Genomic DNA, 25880 nt, shown 5'->3' with positions numbered 1-25880 from the left:
TTAGAATCCTTATTTAAGGTTTTAATAAAATTAAAAATTTTAATAAAATTAAAACCCTAAATGTGTATGTATTTAATAAAAAGCAAACAGTTTAAAGCAGTGCCCCACATTAATGCTCTGTCCCAATATTCAACAAGTATTTGGTCTGAAATTTTTCATGAAAAAGAACATCTAATGTTACCTAAGCTGTAAATCATGTACAGTGGTTTATTGCTTGCAAAAATGTGAAAATAATAGCATGTGCTTCCTTCACATTATTTATATTTAAGCAAAAAGCATGTACTGAAAATGGTTGATATGCAGGGGGTGGAGGATCCTATTCGTGTTTAGGCAGAAACAATCCCTTGCATCCCTCCAGCCAGCCCAACACATTTTAGCAACCAAGAGAATGTTGTATCATAAACTGATAATCACCCATCTGTAACTTTGAAACTGCCAAGCATACCTAATAAAGTGTTTGCAGTTGGCATGCATTCATTGTTAATGAACAGCTTAAGAATTGAGAAAATTTTCATAGAAAAAGCATTGGAAATACTTTGGCCCACATCACTGAGCTCAAGTTTAAGCGTGAAATATACACTTTTAACTTGAATATGTGTACCAGCGTTCATTCTGAAATTATAATCTCCAAGGCATTTTTTGCAGTGCACCAGATTTTGTTATCCCCTCCCCTTTGAAAACAGGTGTGGTATTGATACTTCAAAGAAAGAATTAGGTTATAAATGTACAGCCCCTGATGATAGGCTGGATTGGATATTGCATTATATTTTGTTTTCCATCTTTCCTTTCTCTCTTGAAAACAGGTGGAGGTATTTGGATTTGTGTTTGAGATGTGAAATGGTTCCCTGAATAAATGCACCAAATTTTATTTCAGTATCAGTTTTCAACTCACTTTACAAATTGACTAATGGAAAGCCTAGAAAGCTAATAGTAAACCGAGGACTTCGCTCAACCACCAACCCTTCATTGTATAAGTAACTGCTCTGCTTCTGTTAACTGGTTACAGTAGCTGATACCTGCTATTTCAGGAAGTTAGAGATAATTGCATTTAAAGAAGTCAGGCTTCATGTCTTTAAGCTGTTTTATTCTGATCCTGCCATGCAGTTTGTAGAGACTTGCTTCCCTGATTCGTAATGATGTACTATCTGTTCTTGCCTTCCCAGGAGATTTACGGAGCTTAAACACTACAGCGATGAGCTGCAATCTGTCATATCACACCTTCTGAGAGTCAGAGCTGTAAGTGTTTTTGCTTTGCATTTCTTAAAGTACCAAATAAAAGACTGACTATATAGGGACATGGGAATGGAGAGAAAGCTGCTCTGCTGGCATTTTTCAAGTGACTTTCACTCCGCCATCTATCAATTAGCACTCTTGGAATTTGTGTAAATGTATTTGTATTCACGTGTATTTGTATCCCCCAAATGTGCAAGGTCATGGAGCATATGTATAATGGTGTGCTTGTGGAGAGGTCATTGACAAGCTTTTTAAACCTACATAAACAGTCACAGACCTGGTTTGGACAATCATACTGGGATTGTTGCGCTGAGCACCACCCAGTTTGCCTATGCTGAGTTATTTTTTCAAATCACTCTAAGAACCCACGGACTGTTCTAGTGTTGTTATCACCCACAGTGAGTTATCCAGACCACACTGTGCATCAGACCTGCCAGTCAACAAGCTGCTTGATAAGAGTTGCAAAAATCCCTTGCCATGGTAGCCGAGCAGCTGGCCCAGCAGCAGTTGCCGGGTGGCTGTCAGAAGCTTTCCCCCCATCCATGGTGGTACAGAGCAGAGTTTCTTGCCAACAGCACGAGGTGGCCATCCAAAGAGGTCTCCTCTAGAGCAGCCAGGGATGGTAGTAATCTGTTCCTCTTTGCCGAGGCAGTATGCCATGCCTCAAGCAAGGGGGAATGGACGTCCCTGCTGTAAGCTGAAGGAATCTACTCTATGCCTGTCAGCAAAATTTAATTTTGCTTTAAGCAATTGCTGTTACACAAACATCTTTTGTTCACTGAAACAGAATGGGGGTAAGTTCCAGTCTTGGATGGGGCAACATGGAGAAGTGTGCCCACTGCCTAGCATGCATGTCCCACTGCACATTGTTCCAGCCAAGGCTGGAGATCCCGCCTTCCCTTGCTTTCAGCTCCTAGAAGGCAAATCACCCATTGAAAGTAAAGAAATGGGAGCTCTTTCACTAGGAAGGGGATATATAGGGGATCTTCTCCCCAGCAAGATACTTTTCTTTCTTGCTTTCTCCTTCTTTGCTTGACTGTTCAGCTCTGCTTCCTGTTAGAAAAATGGTGGTGGAGTGCCCCTTTACTCTTTCCTGAGCCCCCAGACTGTTGGGACAAAGTTGCTTCCCCATGGGGAACAAAGGAGCAAGCAGAATGAGAAGGCTCCTCCTGGCAAAGAGCTCTTGGACCACTGCTTAGGAAAAAAATTTACAAAAACACCAAATAAGCAAATTAATTTTAAAAAATGGGCAGGCATGGTCTGTCCCCTCCCAGGTGCCACCAGGCACTTTGAAGGGACAGTACATTCCTTCCCCTTAAGGGTACAGTGAAAAGTGGTTTTGCAGCAAGCTTTTGATGTCCTGTATTGAAAAAAAAATAAAGGGACAGTTGCAAGAAGCTGAAATCAGCTCATACTCATAGCTGTAGGAGAAAGAAGATTCTCCCTTCCTTCCCTGGGATTCCACCTGGAGGAATGAGGGGGAAGGAAAGGAGTGATAGAGCCCAGTCATATGCTGGGCTCCTCATGTGTTTGCTGCAAAACAACCAATCTACCATGACTTATCCCAGGGTGAGTTCTTATATTATGTGAGTAACCTTATATACTGGATTCCCACAACACAACAAGCCACTGTGGAAACAAATGGAGGAAACATTGTACAAAAGCAGAGTGATTTCCATATAATGACTTGTTTGAGGGCGGCAAGTGACCTTGACAATCCATGGATTGTTGTAGGATTTGTTGAATTCACAATGAGTTGTTGAGTTTTCTGAACCTGGGCACCTTACTCCATTGAGAATAATGGGAATCAGCTGGTGAGTCACCCAGCAAAAGCTGCCTTTGCTGAGCTTGTCAGTGTCAGTTGCCCCACAAGTTCCCAAGCAACACTTTGAGGTGGTTGGCACTGGCCTGCTGCCCTCTTGACTGTGATGGTGAGCCAGTTGTGGTTCAGCAGAAGATTTTTCCCCTTCCTGAGATTGCCAATTCTGGTTTTGCAGAATCCATTTTGGCAGTCACTGGCAGTCCCTTTTCAGGGGCTTTTAGTGATCAAGAAACATGATGACAACAACAACTGTGCCCCATCAAACATTTTATTTATTTACCCAGTGCAGCTGTCTGTACAGCAGATGCCAACCCTGGACATTTATCAAATGAGGATCAATATGAGCTTTTTCCTCCCTTCGATTTCTCCCTTTCATTTTCAAAAGGCAAGCTTTTGGGATAAAGAAGGGCACAAGGGGTCTTAGCTCACAAAGATCTAGCTTGTTCAAAGAAGAGCCAACCGCAGGAAATTGCAAACATATATTCAGCTCCCTTCTCTGATGGGCTTACTATCTGGGTCCCCTTTAAAAGGGAGTTTTAACAGGGCAGTGGGTTTTTTTGCTGGGATATATATAGCCATATGCATATGCTATGTAAAGCTGCCAAATTAACTGCAATTATCTTATATTTCCTTTAGAGAGTGGCAGATCGACTATATGGTGTGTACAAAGTCCATGGGAATTATGGAAGAGTTTTCAGGTAAGCAATCAGAGTAATTTTTATAAGATCACTAGTTGATTTGGCATTAATATTTCAATATTTTATTATGTTCCTAATCATATGAATGTGCAAAGTAGGTAAAATCAGTAATAAAAAAACAACTGAACCATAGGACAAATTGAAAACACTACAAAGCAGCAGATATAATACTGGCATAGTATGCAGCAGGCACCGGGAGTCCTGGGAAGGTTATATGTGGTGTACAGGTGCCAAAGAGCCAATGAGGGAAAACTGACCAGTGATGGGATGGGAAGCAGGCAGAGAAAGGCCTTTCCCTACTGGAGAAACAGCCATTTGGAAAATGCTTTGTAGGACTGATGGAGAGGCAGTTGGGGTCCTCATGATTTTGGCCAAGCACCTAACAAGCTAGTTGAAACCTTGCAAAACCCATTCCTGAACAGTCTCCCATGTTATTTATTAATTGCACTTTTATCCAACCCTTGCTCCAAGGAGCTCAGAGTGACGTATTCAGTATATCACAGAAGTGAGTACACCCCTCACATTTACAAAATTTTATTATATCTTTTCATGTGACAACCCTGAAGAAATGACACTTTGCTACAATGTAAAGTAGTGAGTATACAGCTTGTATAACAGTGTAAATTTGCTGTCCCCTCAAATTAACTCAACACACAGCCATCAATGTCTAAACCACTGGCAACAAAAGTGAGTACACCCCTAAGTGAAACTGTCCAAATTGGGCCCAAAGTGTCAATATTTTGTATGACCACCATTATTTTCCAGCACTGCCTTAACCCTCTTGGGCATGGAGTTCACCAGAGCTTCACAGGTTGCCACTGGAGTCTGCTTCCACTCCTCCATGATGACATCACGGAGCTGGTGGATGTTAGAGACCTTGCACTCCTCCACCTTCCATTTCAGGATGCCCTGCAGATGCTTGATAGGGTTTAGGTCTGGAGACATGCTTGGCCAGTCCATCACCTTTACCCTCAGCTTCTTTAGCAAGGCAGTGGTCGTCTTGGAGGTGTGTTTGGGGTCATTAACATGTTGGACTACTGCCCTGTGGCCCAGTCTCCGAAGGGAGGGGATCATGCTCTGCTTCAGTATGTCACAGTACATGTTGGCATTCATGGTTCCCTCAATGAACTGTAGCTCCCCAGTGCCGGCAGCACTCATGCAGCCCCAGACCATGACAATCCCACCACCATGCTTGATTGTAGGCAAGACACACTTGTCTTTGTACTCCTCATCTGGTTGTCGCCACACACGCTTGACACCATCTGAACCAAATAAGTTTATCTTGGTCTCATCAGACCGCATGACATAGTTCCAGTAATCCATGTCCTTAGTCTGCCTGTCTTCAGCAAACTGTTTGCGGGCTTTCTTGTGCATCATCTTTAGAAGAGGCTTCCTTCTGGGACGACAGCCCTGCAGACCAATTTGATGCAGTGTGCAGCGTATGGTCTGAGCACTGACAGGTTGACCCACCACCCCTTCAACCTCTGCAGCAATGCTGGCAGCACTCATACGTCTTCCCAAAGCCAACCTCTGGATATGACGCTGAGCACGTGCACTCAACTTCTTTGGTCAACCATGGTGAGACCTGTTCCGAGTGGAACCTGTGCTGTTAAACCACTGTATGGTCTTGACCACCATGCTGCAGCAATCTTCTTGCTGTCTTGGGAATCATCTTATAGTCTAGGCCATCTTTATGTAGAGCAACAATTCTTTTTTTCAGATCCTCGGAGAGTTCTTTGCCATGAGGTGCCGTGTTGAACTTCCAGTCACCAGTATGAGAGAGTGAGAGCAATAACACCAAATTTAACACACCTGCTCCCCATTCACACCTGAGACCTTGTAACACTAATGAGTCACATGACACCGGGGAGGGAAAATGGCTAATAATGCCCAATTTGGACAGTTTCACTTAGGGGTGTACTCACTTTTGTTGCCAGCAGTTTAGACATTGATGGCTGTGTGTTGAGTTATTTTGAGGGGACAGCAAATTTACACTGTTATACAAGCTGTATACTCACTACTTTACATTGTAGCAAAGTGTCATTTCTTCAGGGTTGTCACATGAAAAGACGTAATAAAATATTTACAAAATGTGAGGGGTGTACTCACTTCTGTGATATACTGTATTCTTCTTGGTCCATTTACTCCTTACAACCATCATTTGAGGTAATTACCCAGCAGGATTCATGGCTGAGTAGATATTTGAACCTAAGTTTCCCTAGCCATAATTGTACCATGAATGTCACAAAATGTCACCATCAAGTCCAACCGGAACCTGGAATATTTTGCAATTTATCAAAAAGAAGTGTATCCTTCCCAACCTGGCCAAAAAATGTATCAGTCTTCCTCTTGACTACATACCTCTCTTGTGTTGATTGGCTTTGATTATTGTCATCTGGAAGTAAATGCTTGTGCACCAAAAGCATGTGGATAACTTCATGGCTATTTCTTTGATGCATTGCTTACTTTTATACTGTTTTCCCATCAGATATAAATAGCTCCTTATTTCTTATTGAAGGCAAGTAGAATGATATTCTTGACCTCTAAACATTCCCAGACAGGACGTCCAGGCTTAGCCTTCTATAGTTTTATTTTCTATTAGTAATGAGAAAGTCTAAAATCCAAAAGGGGTTAATTTTGAATGGGTCAAAGCCTTTCCCTATCTTATCTCCCAGAACACTATATATTTTGCAGTTTTTAACAAAGTTTATATTAAGAGGAAACTGTATTTGGAAACTCCATGAATTTAAATTGTGAAGGTTTTGCTTGTCAAGAAGCTCTTCCCCAAAGTCTGGAGAAGTCATTCATAATTTGGCTGTGTGATGTGATGTTGCTTTCCAATTTTAAATTTTCACACAAAGTTTCCTTTTGGGAATGGTGGAATGGATTCATAAACTGCTGGAGTTTGTACAACAAACAAACAATCATAAAAATACTAGATTAGGGACAGCATGTTTTAAAATAGGCTCATAGTTTTAATTCAAAAGTGCTGCTCGGAGGTAGTGCAGCAGTTTAACCAAGCATAACATGAAGGTTTCCCCATAGAGCTATCACCTGGGGAGGAACTACTTACAGGACACAGCTTATTAATTTCCTCAACCCGTATGTACAATGTTGTTTCTTAGTTAACTTGCTTTTCTTCTTTAGTGAATGGAGTGCAATAGAAAAGGAGATGGGGGATGGGCTACAGAGTGCTGGTCATCACATGGATGTGTAAGTATTGCCTTTCTGAGAACTGATGGAAGCCAGATGGACACATTAAACAAGGAGGGACTGGGAAAGTGTAGTTTTGAGAAAATGCTGTGCATTGAAGAATAGCACTGTAGGCTGTGCAATATTTCACTGGCTTTTTTAAAAAGTTGGGCTGTTTTAGAATCTATTGCATTAAGTAGTCCAAAGAGTCCCTGGTGACTTAAAGGGAATTACTTTTATTATCATTTTGAAACTATAGAAGAGGTTGGCATTCTTCCAGTGTTTCCTTTAAGCTACTATGCCAGAAACTGGTAGAACAAAACCTAATGTACTGCAGGCCTGATATTCTCCACTTGTTTGATAGCAAGCACTGTGCACTATCAACCAGTAGTGAGCCTTTGCACTATATATGGTAAATGTATAAATTTTGTTTTTAGCAATCCCATCTGTTCCATATCTGACTAGGGGGCAGGGTCTGTGAGCATCTGTGAGCCATTTTCACCCTAATAGCATTTTGGTAATTGAGAGCAAAATTAGGGTGACTTGTTATACACGTTGATAAAACTGGAAGATGAAACTGAAAGATGCCAGAGTAAGATAGTGGGCAGAGTAAGGTGCTTGCTTAGATGTCTGTTTCCAGATTCTGTGTTATAGGTTCATGTTATGAAAAAGAAACTCAGATATCCACTTGACTGTCTCAGTATTTGAAAAGGGAAGCCTCTGTTGCCAATAGTTGCTGTCTACCTCATAAGTACCCAGGCAGCACTTTAAGGTGACTGGCATGGCTGAATGGCTCCTTCCATGAATATGAGCCATTTCAGCCCATACACTGCTTATCTGGAAATTGTGAAAGCCACCTTGACTGTTGGCTTTCATGATCCCTATTTTGACAGTCCCTGTCAAATGCCCCAGCAGCATAATGGAGGGGCTGTCATGGTCAGGAAACCTTTTTGTATTATTCATGCTCACACTGTGAGCATTTTGCCACACTTGCAAAAGTGTGTAGGTGCACAGCTTTGTGAATGCCCCAGTTGGAAGCCTTGACTAGGAATGCATGACACTGCGAATTCTGCTTTATTTTAACCTGATGAATTTCTGCAGCATTTTGTATTGAACAATTGGAAACTGACCATGTTGGAAATTTATTTTTAGTCTCTGAAAATGAGTGTAAAGTAGTAGTGCACATTGAGAACTGGGATCTGTGTGTCTCTAGTTCTATTTGCAAAATGGTGACTTGCTTAAATTAGAACAGTTAGGCAAATTGGACCTGCATCTTTTAATTTGTGTAACTGGTTTTGTGTTTTTCTTTTATTGCATTCACAAATCTATTATGTAACCCTGAGCACAGCATACTCTGTTGGTAAATACCACTGCCAATTTCATCCTCTCAATACATGGTCATTAGCTCACCATATTCCCTACTTCACAAAGAACCTGCCATTGTCAGTTTTGTCCTATTCTGCCCTATGGATTTCTGTGATTTGCACATATCAAATAGACACATTTTAAAATTATTATTTTCAGTTATTTTTCAGGTCCCATGATTTCTGCCAACAGGATCATGGTTATTTAGACTCTTTGTTCCATCTATTGCCTGTTTATAATGATTGCAGGTTATTGCTAACAACATTAATGAGGAAGGTTGTAGTAGCAGGGTAATCAGCTGAAGTCAGACTGGCCCCTGTGAAAGGCTCGTCTTCACACAAACTTGGAATTGTTCGCAAATTTTGGGATCATTAATTTGCACACATTTCTTGAGTATTAAAAAGACTTGCACAAATTGAATGCCATTTTAAAGGCAGAAATCTGCATGCTGGCTTAATGTATTAATCCTGGACATTAACCCAAAGAAACTCCAACTAGGCTTTTTCATCTCTTTGGTTTCTCTTGATATCTGCCAGAAGATGAGCTGTCAAGGAAAGAGAAAAGTATGAGTGAGCTTTGCTTCTGAAAAGAAATGGGTAGGATTCACACCCCTTTTGCAGCAAGATCCTCTTTGGTGTGGGTAGGAGGGAATAGAGTCTCCTAAGTGCTGTCTCACTTTTCCAATTGTATCCAAGATTCTAGGTGCTCAGGAACATGGAAAAGTGCAATCCACTGACTTTTAAAGGGATCTGCCAGTTTTGACAGCTAGCTATCAAACTTCCAGCTCCGTATAAGAGGGAGTTTTGTAGGCTCTCCCATGATTTCTTGACAGGGACATAGACAGGCATGGATGCGTGTGACCTTGTCATGAATCCATAGAGCGTGCTGCCAAATACTAGTTCAATTCCAATTTCTTTTTAAAAACTCGTTGTAAAAACTCTGGTGCCTTTTAAAAGTGAGCAGCTAACAGTTCTCTTAAGTTCCTGAGCACCTGGAGTCTCAGGTGAAATTGGAGAAGTGAAATCATTGATAGGATAGTCCAGTGCACAAAATGGGATCGTGCCACAAACAAGGTCTAAATCCCGCTATGCCCTTTTCATGAACAAAGATCACTCATGCCTCTGGGTTCCTTTACCAGTTCCTTTCCCTGCCCCACTCACACTTCAGTTTTTAGCTTCCTGTTTGGTCATTGTTAGTGAGTGGCCATAAACTATGTTAACCAATCTTTCTGGATTTTTTCCTCTCAGAATAAAATTGTCTTCTGAGAAGAAAATTTTGACAAATAAAAACTTGATATTTTATTGTAACAATGACTTGGAAATTTTGAGGAGGCACAGTTGGGGCACAGTGTGTTATTTATTAATTTTTCTGAATTTAAAATAAACTTAGCCCTCTATTAGGACATGAAGGTCTTAAAGCATTGCTCCAAGTTTGGTTTGTTATCTCAGGTCCATTTATTCATTTATTTGCCAGGTATGCTGCATCTATTGATGACATACTAGAAGAAGAAGAACATTATGCAGATCAACTGAAAGAATATCTCTTCTATGCAGAAGCTCTTCGGTAAGTTCATTGTTACATCTCTTGTAGTGATTCGGGTTGCATTTAATGTTTTGTAGTTGAGCTAATTTTTAGGCAATTTGCAAAATAATTGTCCATGCAGCGTACAGGAGACTGCAAGACCTTGCTCATCCATGGAATCCTTGGACAAGTTACTGCCTGACAGCCTCACTCCTGATCAGTATGCAGTGTGGAAGTCCTGATGGCTCACAAAGAAACAGTGACATGGATTGTAATAGAGTCTGAGAGTACATGACAGGGCCAACATTGGAAAGACCAAATTATCCTCTTCTGTATTGTGAAGAGATTTTGACATCTGTCCTCATTATTTTATATTGTTCTAAATTAATCAATTAAATAATAAATACAAAGCCAATAAAACATAGAAAACAAGTATTTAGCAGATAAAAAGCCTGCTTGATTATAAAATGTATTCAACTGATGAAGGATGTTCGGAAATCCATCCATGTTCTTCGTCGTGGCCTCTGTGCATCACACATATGGGGACTTCACTTGCGCAGTGCCTGTAGCTGGGAAGAGTTAAAAGCTTAACGGTTTTGGCGGGAACTCTGTACCTCCCCCCCATAGTATAAGAAGGTGGAGTGCCCGCCATTTTCCCAATCTTCTTGCGATCCCCGTTCGCTGTGCCTCAAGCTTTTCGTCTCTCAGTTCGTAGCTATATTGTGTATCTTGATCCCCTTTAAACTGTTGCTCACTATTCACTTAGCTTTCTTGTTATGATTTCCAAGTTATTCATCCCTCCCCGATAGAAGTTTTCTTCACATCCCCTTCCCCCCCAAAAATAAGTTTATTCTCTTCTTACATTTCTTGTCTTCGCTATCTTCTCCTTTTCAATCTCGATGGCTCAGTGTGCGGCTTTCCACAAGTGTTCTCAGTGCGGGGCTAAGATGTCCCCCACTGATCTGCACAACCTGTGCCTTCTTTGCCTTGGAGAAGGTCACAGGACCGATAAGTGCGGGCATTGCCAGGCCTTTACCAAGCAGGTGTGAAAAAACTGGGAGAACCGCCTGCACAAGCTCCTCTGGGACCAGGCCTTGGTCGCATCTGATCAACTGGCGGCCCAATCCGCGGTGCAGTCCTCCTCTTCGGCTGCCCCTCTGCCCCACCCATTGGCTTATGGCATTACTCTGCCGGAGGGTAAGTGCTCCTCTAAGTCTCCTCACAAACAAAAGGAGAAGAGGAAGCACAGCGGAACTGACAAGTCCTCGGGCCATAAGAAGCCTAAGAAGGACAAGGCAGACAAGATGGCTCACAACACCAAGAAGGCTGATCAGCCCCATCATCGTGATTTGGGATCGTCTGTTCCGTCGGTCCCAACGGCTGCTTTGGTACTAACACCAACCAGACCGGCTCTCCAACTGGCACTGCAGGTGACCCTGCCAGGGTCCCCGCGATGGGTCACTCCTTCCGTCTTGTCCTCGCCAGAACATCAGGAGGCAGCCATGCTGGGATCGATTTCCAACAGGGAGATCCGGGTCTCTCCTCAGATGGCTCCTCCGATGGCACACTCACCTACACCGCAGCCTTTGCCTAAGGCTTCCCCGAGGGCTCCACCTCATCAGGTGTGGTACCAGCAGTGTGCTTCTGTCCATCTGTCCAGAGAATGGGTGCAAGCGCTGCATGGATCTGCCCATCATGAACCATGGGACGACTATGCACCATATGGATATTATCCATCGGTATGCCAGCGTACTCTGTCTCTGATGCTGAGGGATGCTCCATAGACCTCTGCAACAGCTCAGACCAGGCACCTTTCCTCACTGGCCAACTCCTCCAGTCCCCCGTTCCATTACGATTTCGAGTCAGAGGATTCGGATGTAGCATCCACCTCACCGGACACTGTGATTACCACCCAAGGTCCCTGCTCATCCAAGGAGTCGTATTCAACGTTTGGGAAGCTGATGGGGAGATTGGCTAGGTCACTGGAGATCGAGGCCCAGCACCACTTCGATCCCAGTACCAATAAGTTCTATAACATTGTGAATAGAGAACAATCCGCCGCCATCATTCTGCCACTCATCATGATGCTCTGTCAGGCGATAATGGAACCATGAAACTTCCCCAACCAGCCACAGCCAACTTCATGGCGATACAAATCTATGTATCAAGTTCAAGAACAGGACAGTCCATTTCTCCTGAACCACCTGAGGCCGAACTCGATCATTGTGGAGTCGTCCCAGGGTTACGAGTCGAGAGAACACACCACTCCTTGTGACAAGGAAGGGCAGAAGATCGACATGATGGCCCACCGTATTTACGCCACCACAGGTCTCGGGCTCTGGATCTCCAATTATGAGGCGACGCCGGCTCGTTACCAGTATTTTCTCATGCAAAAACTGGAGAATATTACAGCTCCCGGCGTAACAGAGGGACCTGGCTCGCATCTTCACCAAGGAGGTGATGCAGGTGGCGATTCAACAGCTCTCTATGGCGAGGTATCATGTCGATTGCAACTCGAGGGCCCCTGTTTCACATCTTTTGCTGAAACCACCCACTTTATTGCTCATTCAGCTTCTATTGAAAATGTTCTTCAATTTCTATTATCCTTACACCAGACTGGACTCAAGCCTTCATCCATTAAGGTGTACATCACCGCAATTTCTCACTACCATGGCCAGGTTGCCGGCTCATTGGTATTCTCTAAAGTCTTTATTCGTCAATTCCTTAGAGGCTTACAGAATCTCCAGCCACCGGTTAGATCAGTCGTTCTGATGTGGAGCCTCTCTGTTGTCCTTCACACGCTTACCAAACCTCCTTTCGAGCCCTTGGCAACTACCAACTTAAGTCTCTTGTCATGGAAGACTGCCTTCCTTGTTGATATCACATCAGCTAGAAGGGCCAGTGAACTCTGTGCGCTCCGTATAGACCCTCCTTATCTCAATTTTCACAAGGAGAAGGTCGTTCTGCGTACTAATCCGGTGTTGCTTCCAAAGGTCGTGTCACCCTTCCATGTCAATCAGGACATTGTCTTACCAGCCTTTTTTCCTACTCCATCTACGCCTGTGGAGCGCTCGCTACCCTCCCTTGATGTTCGTCGATGCCTCGCTCTATACAGGTCTCTTACAAAACCTTTTCGCAATACCAGACGTCTTTTCATCAAGTATTCTGAACATGACAAAGGGTCCCCCATCGGGTCCCAAAGACTCTCAAAATGGATTGTTCAGACCATTGAACTGGTCTATCAACTTTTTAAACTAGACTTACCTGTGGTGCCCAGAGGCCATTCCACGAGGGCTGTTGCAGCTTCCTCTGCTGGCATTCCGCTTTATAACATTTGCAAGGTGGCCACTTGGACTACCCCTTGCACATTTGCCAGACATTACTGCCTTGATGTATGTGCCAGACTGGATTGCTCCTTTGGTCACACAGTCCTTTCTTCTGTTCTTCAGTGACAACACCGGGTCCGGTAAGCTTGCTTATCACCCATATGTGTGATGCACAGAGGCCACAACGAAGAAAGGCAGGTTGCTTACCTGTAACTGTTCTTCAAGTGGCCATCTGTGCATTCACACAACCCACCCGCCGGCCCCACTCAGTGTCGGTGACTGGGTTTCTATGGTACCATGTTTCGTTTTGTTACGGATCCGTAGGATATATCTTCATGTACATTTATATTTACCTTTAGTTTTTAAACACTTGATGTGTAATACTTTTTGCTTCCGCTTGGGGGCGAATGGTTGGTCTTCAGTAGACTGAGAAGATGGCGGGCACACCGCCTTCTTATACTGTAGGCAGGGAGGGGTGCGAAGTTCCCACCAAAACTGTTAAGCTTTTAAATCTTCCTGGCTACAGGCACTGTGCAGGCGCAGCACCCCTATGTGTGAATGCGCAGATGGCCACTCGAAGAATGACAGTTACAGGTAAGCAACCTGCCTTTTCTCAGGGTGTGGTGAACCATTGAGAAGGCTCTATTTCTGGCCATCATTAACTGAGCCTTCCCTCTATATGGAACACATTGAACAGGTTCACAAGACAAACAACCCACAGTGGGTAATTTGATCAACGGTGAGACTTTGGTGCTTGCAAGACATGAATGGCCACCATTGTGCATATCCAATCCCCACCTGACTGCTGTGCAAACCTGATGAGCATGGGTTATGTGAGGGTGATGTGTAAGCCTCATATAACACACACTTGCCAAGTTCTCACAACACAGCAATGCCCAGGAGTCAGATATACAAAGCAGTGCTCATGGGTGTAATGGCTTGTTGTGGGACAAATGGCTCATGATGGCATGTGCCATGTCATACAAATCAGGCCATTACAGGCTTTATTCTGTTCTTAAGGGGCAGACAGGTGGATATTGGAGAAGGTGGTCTTTCTGGTTTTGTGGACTGAAGCCATTCAGAACTTTTACAGATCATTGCTTAGAACTGCATTGGGAATCGAAACAGCACCAAGTGCAGGGCCTCAGGATAGATGAAACATGATCCTATGAGTGCATGCCCACTAGGATCCTGGTTGCTTCATCCTGGTGCAACTGACACACATTTATTCCTAAGGTATGTGTCTTGTCTGAGGAAACTTCCACATTAAAATGGCCTCAACTGAAATGTACATTGCATGAATGAAAGCCCAAGCTGTATCTCTTCTGAAATTGATGAACTTGGTGAGGCAAGAAACAAAGCTTAATGCAACATCAGGCAAGCAGCTTCCCTTATCATGTTAATTTTACTGGAATTTCATTAATAAAAGTGGGATTGTTAAATTCATGATGGATAAGTTTGTTTTAGATTACATGTGTTTAAAATAAAGCTGACTTTAAAAACATAACGAGAAAGTTTCATGTGAGAGCTTTGATCATTTTCAGGGCAGTTTGCAGGAAACATGAACTTCTGCAATATGAGTTGGAAATGGCTGTTCAAGATCTGACATCGAAGAAGCAGCAGTGTGAGGAATTGGCAACAGGAGTAAGCCTAATTTTATTTTTTACAAAATCTAGCATTCAAGAGAGCCAGGCTTTAACCTAAATTACATTAATGTATGGCTTGCTGACAGGACACTCATGAAGAGTCTTACGCAGGTTGTACATCTTAATGTGATTTATTTCCCTGTGATTTATGCTGTCCTTTCAATAGATGTTTATGTGTTGCCTACAAGAATGTGTAGCATGCTACTGGACACAGTGCAGTTTTTGAGCTTGGACAGAGGCAGTAGAGAGGAAGGGAACAAACCTTTCCTTTTTAGACATGATAGGTGCAGTTCCTTGCATGTTTAGGCAAAAAAAAAACAACAACAACAACAAACCAGCATTCCTACAGCTGGTTGAGCATACTGGAAATTGTAGGTCCTTTTTTGTCTAAACAAGCATAAGATTGTAAAATGATTATAATATAACCTTACTTGTTCAGTAGCTTGGGAGATACTTGGTTGGTATGGAAACATTGGAGTCGTTCCGTTACTCATGTTTAGGCATGTCCAATGGCTGCTTCCCTTTGAAACGAGTTAATAATTTGGACACATTTTGTGACACAAAGTTCTTTAATATGTATGGGTATGCATGTTATTCTCAACTATTTGTCTGTCTCTTGGAGCTTAGCACAAGGTCAACATAGATGGATTCTCTCTACCCTTTTGACAGCTAAAAGTAATACTGCAACACTGGAAGGATAAACAGCCATGTGCCATAATACAATTGGTGGAGGACTTGATGCAACTTTTGAGTTTTGAGCAGGTGGTTTTTAGGCATAATTTATGCCTAAAATATATGGATACTTGGGCTGCCTTTGTTGAAGTCTGTGCATACCTGTCTCCAATTACAGTAGCATATCTTGCTATGGATAAAATATATAAGCATACGTAGGATATATGTATTCAGTGTAATAGATTCAGTTAAATCTCAAGTAAGAGAATTTCAATATTTTATTTTCATTTTATTTTTTCCTTTTTCTTTGGGTTTCAGTTTTGATATTGAAATTCACAATAAAAATATGTATAAACAGGAGTGCTCTCAACTTCTGATATGACAGGGATATTAAGTGAATTGTAATAGTTATACTGTGCATGGTAGTGCTGTTATAATAAGCACATTGCACACAACCATCTTTAGGATGGCCCTGTTTGTTAGTCATCTACCCCCGTGCATGCTATTTATGTAGTAGTGAGAAAGAAGTTGCTCACTTCAGTAGGAGAAAAGAGAGGAAGACATTTGGACATTTATTGGCATTTCTAAAAATCTGCCATGGAAAGGATGGATGTTGGAGAGGACAGAAAGGGATGGTATAATTAAGCATTGTCCTTGAGGCTTAGGAATGTGCTATGGGCTTCTGTTCTTCTCTTGTTTTTCTTCCTCCCAGCTTCTTACCTCCATTACTGGTTGTTCCAACTGGAGCTTGTCATGATGCCTCAATTGGGCAATCAATGGCTGGTGCAGCCCAGAAATAGAGAAGGGCATCAGTGCTTGAGATGGGAGCATGTAAGCTGGTAGCATCCTCTTAATATGAATTGTGCTTTATAGAACTAGCTAAAAAAATCCCTATAAATCTGTCCTGAAATGTTTTCATCTCAACAAATTAATCTCCTTTAGATAACATGCGTGCCTGTGTGCTCTTGTGATTATAATGTCAGACTAGAATTAAGCAGACCTGCTCAGCCATGATAATCCCTGGGGACAGTCAGTCACTCCCAGCCTAAATTACTTCACAGGGCTGTTGTGAGGAACTGGGGAGAAATGTGAAATGTGTGTGCCATCCTGTGCTCCTGAGAGTAAAGGTGGAGGGGAAAATCTGACCAGACAGAGGTTCTGTATCAGCTTTCCCCATCCATGTATTTGGGCACTCTGTTTTCTTGGAGGAGAAGAAACAATTTTTTTAGAGCATAATACTTAATCTTATTATTATTAATCTTTTTTAGACAGTGAGAACATTCTCTTTGAAAGGAATGACCAGCAAGCTTTTTGGTCAGGAAACACCTGAACAAAGAGAAGCAAAGATAAAGGTTTTAGAAGAACAGATACATGAAGGAGAAGAGCAGCTCAAAACAAAGAATTTAGAGAGCAGGTAACTCTTAAAAACGTTTAAAGAAAAATTAGATTGTTGAAGTCATAAAAACTGTGTAAGCTCTGTATGTGTGCATTTATATGTATTTATGTATTTCTGTTCATGAATTTTTTTGTTACTGACAAACACTTTATAGTTACTGCTCTGAGGCAAAACTGATCATCTTCACAGTTACAGTTGCAAATTTAATGGTTTATTGTTTATATTAAAGTAAGATATTTGCTGCCCAGCAGAGCTCTTTACTACCCTTGTAGTAGGTTCAAGGCCTACTACATACTGGCCCCAAGGACATTTGAGAGCCACAGTAATATATTTTCTAGTCATTTCCAGGATTAAATATCTTGCATCCACAAGGACTTAGGCTCCAATTTTGCCAGCAGTTGAATCTGGCAAAGTCCCTGGAGCATGGCCTACTCTAATTTTCTTGGATGGTTTTCACTTGGTTCAAGTTGAGGGTGTTGATAAGGTGCGCAGACATGCCTTGTGCAGCCACATCCATACCAGGTCCTTGCTCCTCTTGGCTTATAAAACCTAGCAGAGGGGGAATAGGCAGGTAAGCTAGAGAGGTGATCAGTGCCTTTTTACAAGAGGGAATGATCCCATGCTGCTGTAAATCAGTGGTGGTAAGGCTACTCCTGAATAAATTCTATCTGGACCTGGAAGATCCAAATAATTTTAGGCCTTGGAAAGGTCACTGAGCAGGAGATTGCTAATCAGCTCCAGGCACTGTTGGATGAGACTGATTATCTGGATCTATTTTTGTTGGGGTTCAGATGAGGTTTTGGTACAGAAACAGCTTTGGTGGCCCTATACAATGGCCTGTGCTGGGAGAGAGATAGTGCGTATGACCTTGTTGATAATCCTGGATATCCCTGGAGCTTTTAGTACCAACAAATGGTACACTTCTGGAAGACCTGTCCGAGTTGGGGATAGAAGATACTATATTGCAGTGGTTCCACTCCTTTTAGAGGGCTGTTTCAGAAGGTGGTGCTGGGATATTGCATGGCCCTGTGAACTCTCCAGTATGGGGCTTCTCAGGGATTGCTATTCACCCTCTACACAAAACAGCTGAATGGGGTCATCTGGAGTTTGGGAGTGCATTGTAATCAGTATGCTGATGACACGCAGCTCTATTTTTCCTTTTCATCTTCAGCACTGGATGCACTAAACTAGTGCCTGCCTCTGTCAATGGACTGGATGAGAGAAACAAAGTAAAGCTCAATCCAGACAAGACTGAAATGCTGTTTGTGGGCAGTTCCTTAGATTGGATGGAGGATGCTCAACCTGTTCTAGATGGGGTTGCACTGCCCTTGAAAGATCAGGTTTGTAGCTTGAGTGTCTTCCATGAACTATCTTTGCACTTGAAGCCTAGGTGGCCTCAGTGGCATGGAGTGCCTTCCATCAGCTTTGGTGGCCCAAGTATGCCTCTATCTGGACAGAGATAGTCTGGCTTTACTAATCTGCACTCTGGTAATCTCTAAGATAGACTACTGCAATGCAGTGTATGTGGGGCTGCCCTTGAGGACAGTTCAGAAGCTACAGCTTATGCAAAATGCAGCAGCCAGACTAATAACCAGCACCAGGTGGTCTAACCATATAACTACGATTTTGGTTCACTTGCATTGGCTGCCTACATGCTTCTGAGCCCAATTCAAGGTGCTAGTTTGACTCTATGAAGCCCTACATGGATTAGAACTGCAGTACTTGATGGAATGCCTCTTCCCACCACTCAGTGTCTGAAGCCTTCCACTGAATGCCATCACCAAGGGTGGTCCAGAAAGAGGCAACAAGGAGGAGCATCTTCTCTGTGATTTCCCCCAGAAATGAAATTATCTCCCCACCAGGGCCTGCCTGGTACCAACTTAATTATCATTTTAGCATCAGGTTAAGACCCCACCCTCTTTGCTTTTATTAGTTCCAAATAAGGAAAGGAGGTAGATATCCCCATCCGTTTTTAGCAGGTTTAGTAATATGGACTGGTTTTCATTTTTAGTTATTAAAATGTTTAATTTTCAGTTCAGTTTAATGATATTCTAATTGTTTTGTTTTAAATTACATTTTAATGTATTTTTGAATTACTGTTCATCATCCAGAGACCTTCAGCTATTGGGTGGTTGTGTACAAGATAATTAGGTAGGTAGCTAGCTGGGTAGATAGAAATCTTGCCTGTAGGTGACTTCTCCATTGCAGACTTGAATGTAAACATAGGCCGTTTCACACATGGGAAAATCCAGTCAACTAAAATTATCTTTATATTTTTATGTAAATATTTTCTAATTAAGGTAAGCATTCTTGGGAGGTTTTTTTTATGAGCATTTTTATCTTAGGAACAAAAATCTTAAAAAATATAAGCGATCTCATTTCCAAAGGTAGTGGACCTGTGTGAGAGTAGAACATTTTTTATTGTGTATGGATTATAGCCAAGATGATAGATATACCTGAAGGCTAACTATATTTCATATGTTAAAAAATAAAATTCTTCAGCTAAGGAAACCAAATGTTGTGTCAATAGAGGTGGCACAATAGAACTCTTTGTGACCTGTATAATTAAATGTTTTTGCACTGCGGGCAAGTTCTTAGCAAAAAAAAAAAAAATCACCTTTATTAATGTGTATAATCCACACATTTGCCCTGAGGAGAGGCAAGGAACTGTAATGGGCACTGAAGCTCCTGGCTTGTTCAGCAATCCCTCTGGCTTTGCAGATTTCAGCAGAAAAAAACTCTCAAAGAGATCTTTGCAATCTCATGGCAAGTCTGGCTTAATTTTTTTTCTTTTAAATGGAAATTGAAATTCTCAGGAAACTGAATTATGCAGTACCATGGAATTGCAGAACACCCACGAGCCTGAAAAGTACAATCTAATGAAGAGATTGTTAGTATTTTAACAGAATACCCCCATCCATGGAAGTGAAAACCACTGTTGCCATTTTTTTCTCAGCCTTAATAGATACCAATTACTGTAAAATATACAAAAAGGAGCTCTTCAATGCCTCATAATTATTTTTCTTTTTAAGTTTTTTTCTGCCTTCCTCCTCTGTATTTGTATTTTAGATAACTGCCAATACTTTAATACTTCAAATTGCTTAGAGAATAAAATCTCATGTCTCCACATTCCAAGATCCACGGGGATAAAATACCTCTCTGAAAGATTAAGATTCCAAGCAGCAAGTTACTCAAATCCTCATTTGAACTTTGAGTAGTGAAACAAACCCAGGAACTTAAGGAGAACAAATGCATTAATTTAGCTTTGGGATTTAAATGCAACTATGTAGTCCAAAAGTGCCAGTTCAGTATGTTCTGTTGGTTGAGAAATGTAAATAATATTGGCCCCATTGAGCAAAATAGAAAGCTGGAGTTAATGGTTAGGACGTATTCATTTCATAGGTACAGAATTGTAGTTTGTAATCAAAGGGGGTAGGAGTCATCCTGAAATAACACCATCATGCTTGAATATGGCCCCTTCTCATCCTGTTTGTTCATTCATTTGTGGCTAGTTGTTCATCCAATAAATTACAGGGTGAATATGAACTTACAGGGTATGCAGTGGTTCCACTAATTTGTACGTGCAATTTATTTCAGAGACTTTATAAAAAGTGCCTGGGCTGATATTGAACGGTTCAAAGAGCAAAAGAACCATGATTTGAAAGAGGCCCTGATCAGTTATGCCGTGATGCAGATCAGTATGTGTAAAAAGGTAAGTGTATTGGATGATCTGGAATGTACAAATTACAAGTGCTTCAATCTTTAGAAGGGATACTTCTCCAAGCATTTCTCAAAGGGCTATTACCATTCCTATATGTGAAGATAAGGAACATTCTGTTCATGTTTAAACTTAAAGAGTACATTATGTGCGTCCACTGAATTTGCACTCCATCATGAGAAGTAAAATTCTCAGTGATAAAAATAGAAATAAAGGCATGGGTATTTTCAGACTTGAAATACAGGTGAACTTTAAATACAGCAATTCTTCCTTTCTGTTTCTTGTTAATGAAGGGAATTCAAGTTTGGACAAATGCAAAAGAATGTTTCAGCAAGATGTGATGGATGGAACTTGGTTCTTCTTGAAAAAAGCTGGACAGCAGAAGCACAAATGCATGAATATGGATACTAAGATGCTACATTATTAAATTGTGGAATTGGTGTAGTTGTAAAAGTAGGCACAAAGAATTGGTCTCTGTTCCTTGATGGCCACCTTGTGGCTTGTTTTGCATGCTGTAGCAAATTGAACATTGTAGTTCTCTCTGGAAGTAAGGCTATATATAAGGAGAATCCAAGTTGGCTCCAGTGATGGCATAAACTAAAATGTTCATCATATTAGGCTCTTGAACCACCAATCTTTGCACTATCTAAATCATTTCTTGGTGCCCTTCTGTTTCACATTTGTAATGCTATAAGATATAATAATGGGGATTTTTTGTTTTGTTTTCTATATGTAGTGGCACAAAATTGTGTTTTCTAAGTATCCATAATTATCACATACATTGTTTGTCACTGGTGAGAAGATGTTTTTCCAAAAATTCGCTTTCTTTTTGTAACAAATTTTTGAATGTTTAGTATGTTATTCAACTGGGATGTTCTGTACAGTACAGCATTATGTTTCTGAACTAGAAATTTAAAACTGAAAGGATTCCACAATAAAATGTTTCTACTCGTCAGAAGATAACTGCATAATTAGCAAGCAGATAATACAATTACTGTTCCTGACCTCAGTAAAAATGCATAACACAAACTTTAAATTTAATTGGCACTATCCATAAGTATTTGGTTCTGCATTATCAATTCATTTTAAGATGGTTATACCAAGCATAATGATGTTCCCCCTTTGAATACTAACAGTGGTAGCTTCCTGAAAAACTTCATTAATCTGAGGTTGTTTTGCTTTGCACATATTAATCCAAATGTGAATTGTATATACATGTCTCTGCATTCATTCATAAACACTACTTTTTAAGGATTCTTTTTCAAGGAAAATACATAGGATAGGTTGTTTCTCCCCAGGTAAAGTATGTGTAAAAGCAAGATAGCCCTTGCTAGCTCTGATTATAGCTGGAACCAGCATCTTGTATTTTAGGAAAGATCCAAGACTCATTGGCCTCTTTTCTAGTGGTATTTAACATGTCACTCAAGTTAATGCAGACCCAAGCCATATGTAAGTCTAGGAAGCCTTCCTTGATATTAATAGTGCTTATTTGTGAAGCACATATTTAATTATTGCAAATAACAACACTGTATAAGTTTACGCATACCAGAAACAAATTCTTAATCTTTCTATTTCCCCAAATCAGATCTTTTTGCTTGCTGCAATTATAAAGCCAGGTATGCAAAGCAAAACATTTTCAGCTCTAAACAGATGTAATTTTTTTTTTTAAGATTAATGAATAGTTTGTTTCAAGAGAAACATCTAGCCCACTTAGGATAGATATATCTATGCTTGATCATTCCACTTCAGAGAACAGTACAAACTGGGTCCTAAAACTGAAGAATAAAAACTTGTACATTCCAAAAATAATAAGCAGCTACAGTTAGATTTTTATAGTATACTTCCTAGAGTTAGTTGTGCCTTAATTAATACCAGTGGGCACTTGGAGTCAATATTTTCCATGCACTTGATCTTCCTAGTGCCTTCTCCCACTCCCCTTCTTTCATAAGCTGTATAATATATTAGTATTCCTTTTTTCTTGCTAACTATCTCAAATCTGAAAAGGATCAAAAGGTTCTTGTAAGCTTTGTGCCAAATATGTGAAATAAAACTACAGTTTATTATTTTTGCTTTTCACAGTTATTTTGGATTGCCTTATGAATTGATTGTATTGTGTATTGAACTTTATTGTTACTTTTAAAAATACATTTTCAGAGAATTTGGGCTTCATACACTGCTTGCATTTGTGATATGCAAATATCTGTACTTAACAAAAACCAAAATTTGATTTAGGTTGAACTTTTCATGATATCATTTTTTTTACTCAGAGTAAATTAGTACTTCATTTGATTTTAACAAAGAGTTTTAGGAGGATCCTAGCAAAGAAGGATAGCGCCAATTTCTGCAAACAATTAGATGTAGCCAAGGGTTAAAGAGTGGTAAAATTCAATTTACCAAAGCACTCCAGGAAATTATCAAAGTAAACACTTGCTTTGTACCTTGTTCATGAGATCTTTTCCCTCTGAAAAGAGAACGTGTATCCTGTTAAAAGTCATAAAATAACTGCTGCTTTTAACCAGATACACTTGAAATGTTGGGCATAGCAAACTTTCTGAACTGCCTTGCTAAACAATTTTTAACTACTTCCGGAATTTGTCTTCTTTTGGTTTCTTTCAGTTCGGTGAAGTTTGAATATGCTGGTTGAAGCAAATGGGCTTCCCAAATGTCTCAGAACAAGCATAATCCCATATAGGTTCCTTAGATGAGACTGCAATGCTGTGAAACTATTGTGTGGTTGAAATACTAGCCACCTGGGCCCTGCATGGGATCTTCTATTTCTGTCCACTATGTTTGTGCAATTATATGGATAGAAATATCTTCCTGCTTCATCCCCTAAATACTGATAGTAGTTGATAGAATGCCTCTTACACTTGCCATTTTTGATAAATTTTGTCCACACTGAGCTCAGTTTATGAGGATTTATCCACAGTGCTGTGTTTCAAAAAGGCAAGCTGTTTGTTTAGCACAAATTGTTTTCTTGAAGTATCTAGAGATACTTTTGGACATCCAGATGTTTAAGTATTAATAGTGGAACATTTGTAAGACAAATAGAGTGTTTGCCTGTTTCAGCCTTTGGCAAGGGAACCCCATATGCACAGAGTTCTGCAATTAAAATTTAGAGGCATAGATTTTTTTGAGGGGGGAAATGTATGTGTAGATGCTCAGGTTTGTAGCTAGTGATCTCCATCAGTTTCACAAATCACTTGCAGAACATTTCCCTTTACCCTGCAGTCTCTCACTCTAGCTCCACTTTCTGAAGTAGCTGGAGACTCATGGAAGTGTTTAAAATGTGGAAGGCACTTAGATCTGTTAATTCAGTGCTTGGAATCCATGGGATTACATCGCTAAGAGTATCTTGTCACCATTTCCCTTTTGTACACCTCCTCTTTTTCCCTTTACCAGTGTTTTTCAAGTTGACACATAAGCAGCTGTACACAAATGAGCCTATACCCAGTCTCGCTTTGTCAATTTCCATCTATACCATTGACTGTACCTTGCTGCCTTTGACAGTCTTTAAATTTTAAGACTTAAACAGGCAAGAATGCATATATTTATGATAGCCATGACTGCACATTTCTGCACCTCTGAGAGTCTGACAAAGCCAAAACATTTATTTTAATTATGAAAATGTTCACATTTCTGGAGCTTAAAAATTAAAATTAAGCTGGCAAGCCAATGATTGTCTATCCATAGTGCCACTTGGACAGTGCAAGGGCTGTCACCACCAGTAGCTTAGTCAAATTCTCAAAGACCGCAGCAAAGGGTGGGTGTTGTCTTGCTAGCTGGGCCTGCAGCCTGTGATGGAATCAACCTCCCCCCTTTGGAGAACATGCCAAACCCTCATGGCTTGAACACCCCATAGAACAAGGCATGAGATGTCAAGGTGGCTTACGTCCAAACCCAAACTGCTTTTGGCAATGACAACTACCATGGCTAATTACCCTTAATTAGATGCTATGATGTGCAAACCCAGTCTGTGTATAAATGTCAGTGTGCTCTTTCCGTTTTATGTATCCCTCAGATATTAAGTAGTTCATATATACCATATCAACATAGTAATTTACTAATTCAAGTGTTGAAATAGCCTGGTTTTGATATCTCCCTACCCAATTTAAATCTGCTCATAAATGTAATTCTTCAGACCTGCTTTATAGTCACAAAGATATGCATTCATACCTCTGTTTTCTTAAGTACAGCTATGTGTACACCAGTTGAAAATTTTGAAACATTTAGAGCTCATTTGCTGAAAAAGGGCAGCAACTTTGATTAACCAAACAGTTGCATACCCCTGTCATCTGAGGTATAGACAAGGTTTTTTCTGCTTATGATATAGTTTGAAAAGGTTCTTAATGCTGTTTAGTTGCATTATTCATTTATTTACTAAATGAACTTGTCGAGTGCAAATATGTATGAAGCAAAGCTTGCTGGTAGCATCATTTGATTTATAAATATTTCACTTACTGGTTTGGGTTTATAAAATACTGTGTGTGGTCCAACGTGAATGCATACTTCTAATGCTACTAATATTAGCTTTGCAAGAATTAATTGATTAGGTAAAAAACATTTGATACATATTGCCCCCTAGTGTCTTAAGTATTTCAGGATGAAATAAAAAAATATATTTCATTCAGTATATTTACATTCTGCTTTTCAGAGAGAGACCTTCACAAAATGGCTGAAGGAACATAGGGATTGCGCCTATAAATATGCAAAATATGTATAATTTAGACAATTACCACCCCACACATTCAAAGCCATTGAGTGGCAGAGAACTCACATGATGTTCTCTGACTAAACATCAGCCATGGTGAAGACAGAATACTAATACCACTTTTGACACAGAGGTCATGCCCAACTGGTATACTCCAGTTATTTTGGAACATAGTGCCTATCATCCAGGACCACTGACCATACCAGCTAGGATGGAGTGGCATAGTTTTGGGAAAGGTTGCACTACAGTGATAAAGGCAGTTTCTGTCCCAGAAGCTGGCCAGAATCATCTGTAAGAAATAGGTACAGCATAATTCCCTTCAAATATTCCCCAGTGTGAAGAGCGGGTGGTGAAGCCATTGTAAATTCACCACCTTTTAAGTCAATGCCAAGACTGCCTGAAGCAACTTACTGTTATTTCACAATTACTGTTTTTCTTTCTCTAGTTTCTCTATACATGCAGGTTCCCTCTTGCAGCAGCTAAGTGGTTTGTTGAGTAGTTGGGATCTATTTTATTTGGACTCTGGAGCTACAACTATTATTAAATGCCATTGTTCTCAAAGAACAAAAATCTTTTACAT

At 40.7% G+C, this 25880-nt stretch overlaps 1 protein-coding gene across 2 annotated transcripts in view; it reads left to right on the top strand.

The window, feature by feature from the left end:
• Window positions 1-22671, top strand: part of SNX4 (sorting nexin 4) — a 45045-nt gene extending 22374 nt beyond the window's left edge. The window contains exons 7-15 of one of the 2 annotated variants that reach the window (XR_006415512.1): window positions 1164-1236; window positions 3692-3753; window positions 6901-6966; window positions 9784-9873; window positions 14702-14801; window positions 16744-16889; window positions 18043-18211; window positions 20469-20583; window positions 20883-22671. Coding sequence is in view for 1 of the 2 variants with exons in the window: in XM_044438239.1 (XP_044294174.1) it covers window positions 1164-1236; window positions 3692-3753; window positions 6901-6966; window positions 9784-9873; window positions 14702-14801; window positions 16744-16889; window positions 20469-20583; window positions 20883-20930 (700 nt within the window). In the remaining variant the exon portion in view is untranslated. The remainder of the gene's footprint in view (window positions 1-1163; window positions 1237-3691; window positions 3754-6900; window positions 6967-9783; window positions 9874-14701; window positions 14802-16743; window positions 16890-18042; window positions 18212-20468; window positions 20584-20882) is intronic. The other variant, XM_044438239.1, reaches the window with a different exon arrangement.
• The last annotated feature ends 3209 nt before the right edge of the window (window positions 22672-25880 follow it).

This window comes from Varanus komodoensis, unplaced genomic scaffold (assembly GCF_004798865.1).
Source record: "Varanus komodoensis strain SLA01 unplaced genomic scaffold, ASM479886v1 scaffold32, whole genome shotgun sequence".
In the NCBI taxonomy this organism is placed as follows: domain Eukaryota; kingdom Metazoa; phylum Chordata; class Lepidosauria; order Squamata; family Varanidae; genus Varanus; species Varanus komodoensis.
Note: the sequence above shows the minus strand (reverse complement) of the source record. Positions and strands in the feature narration are given on the sequence as shown.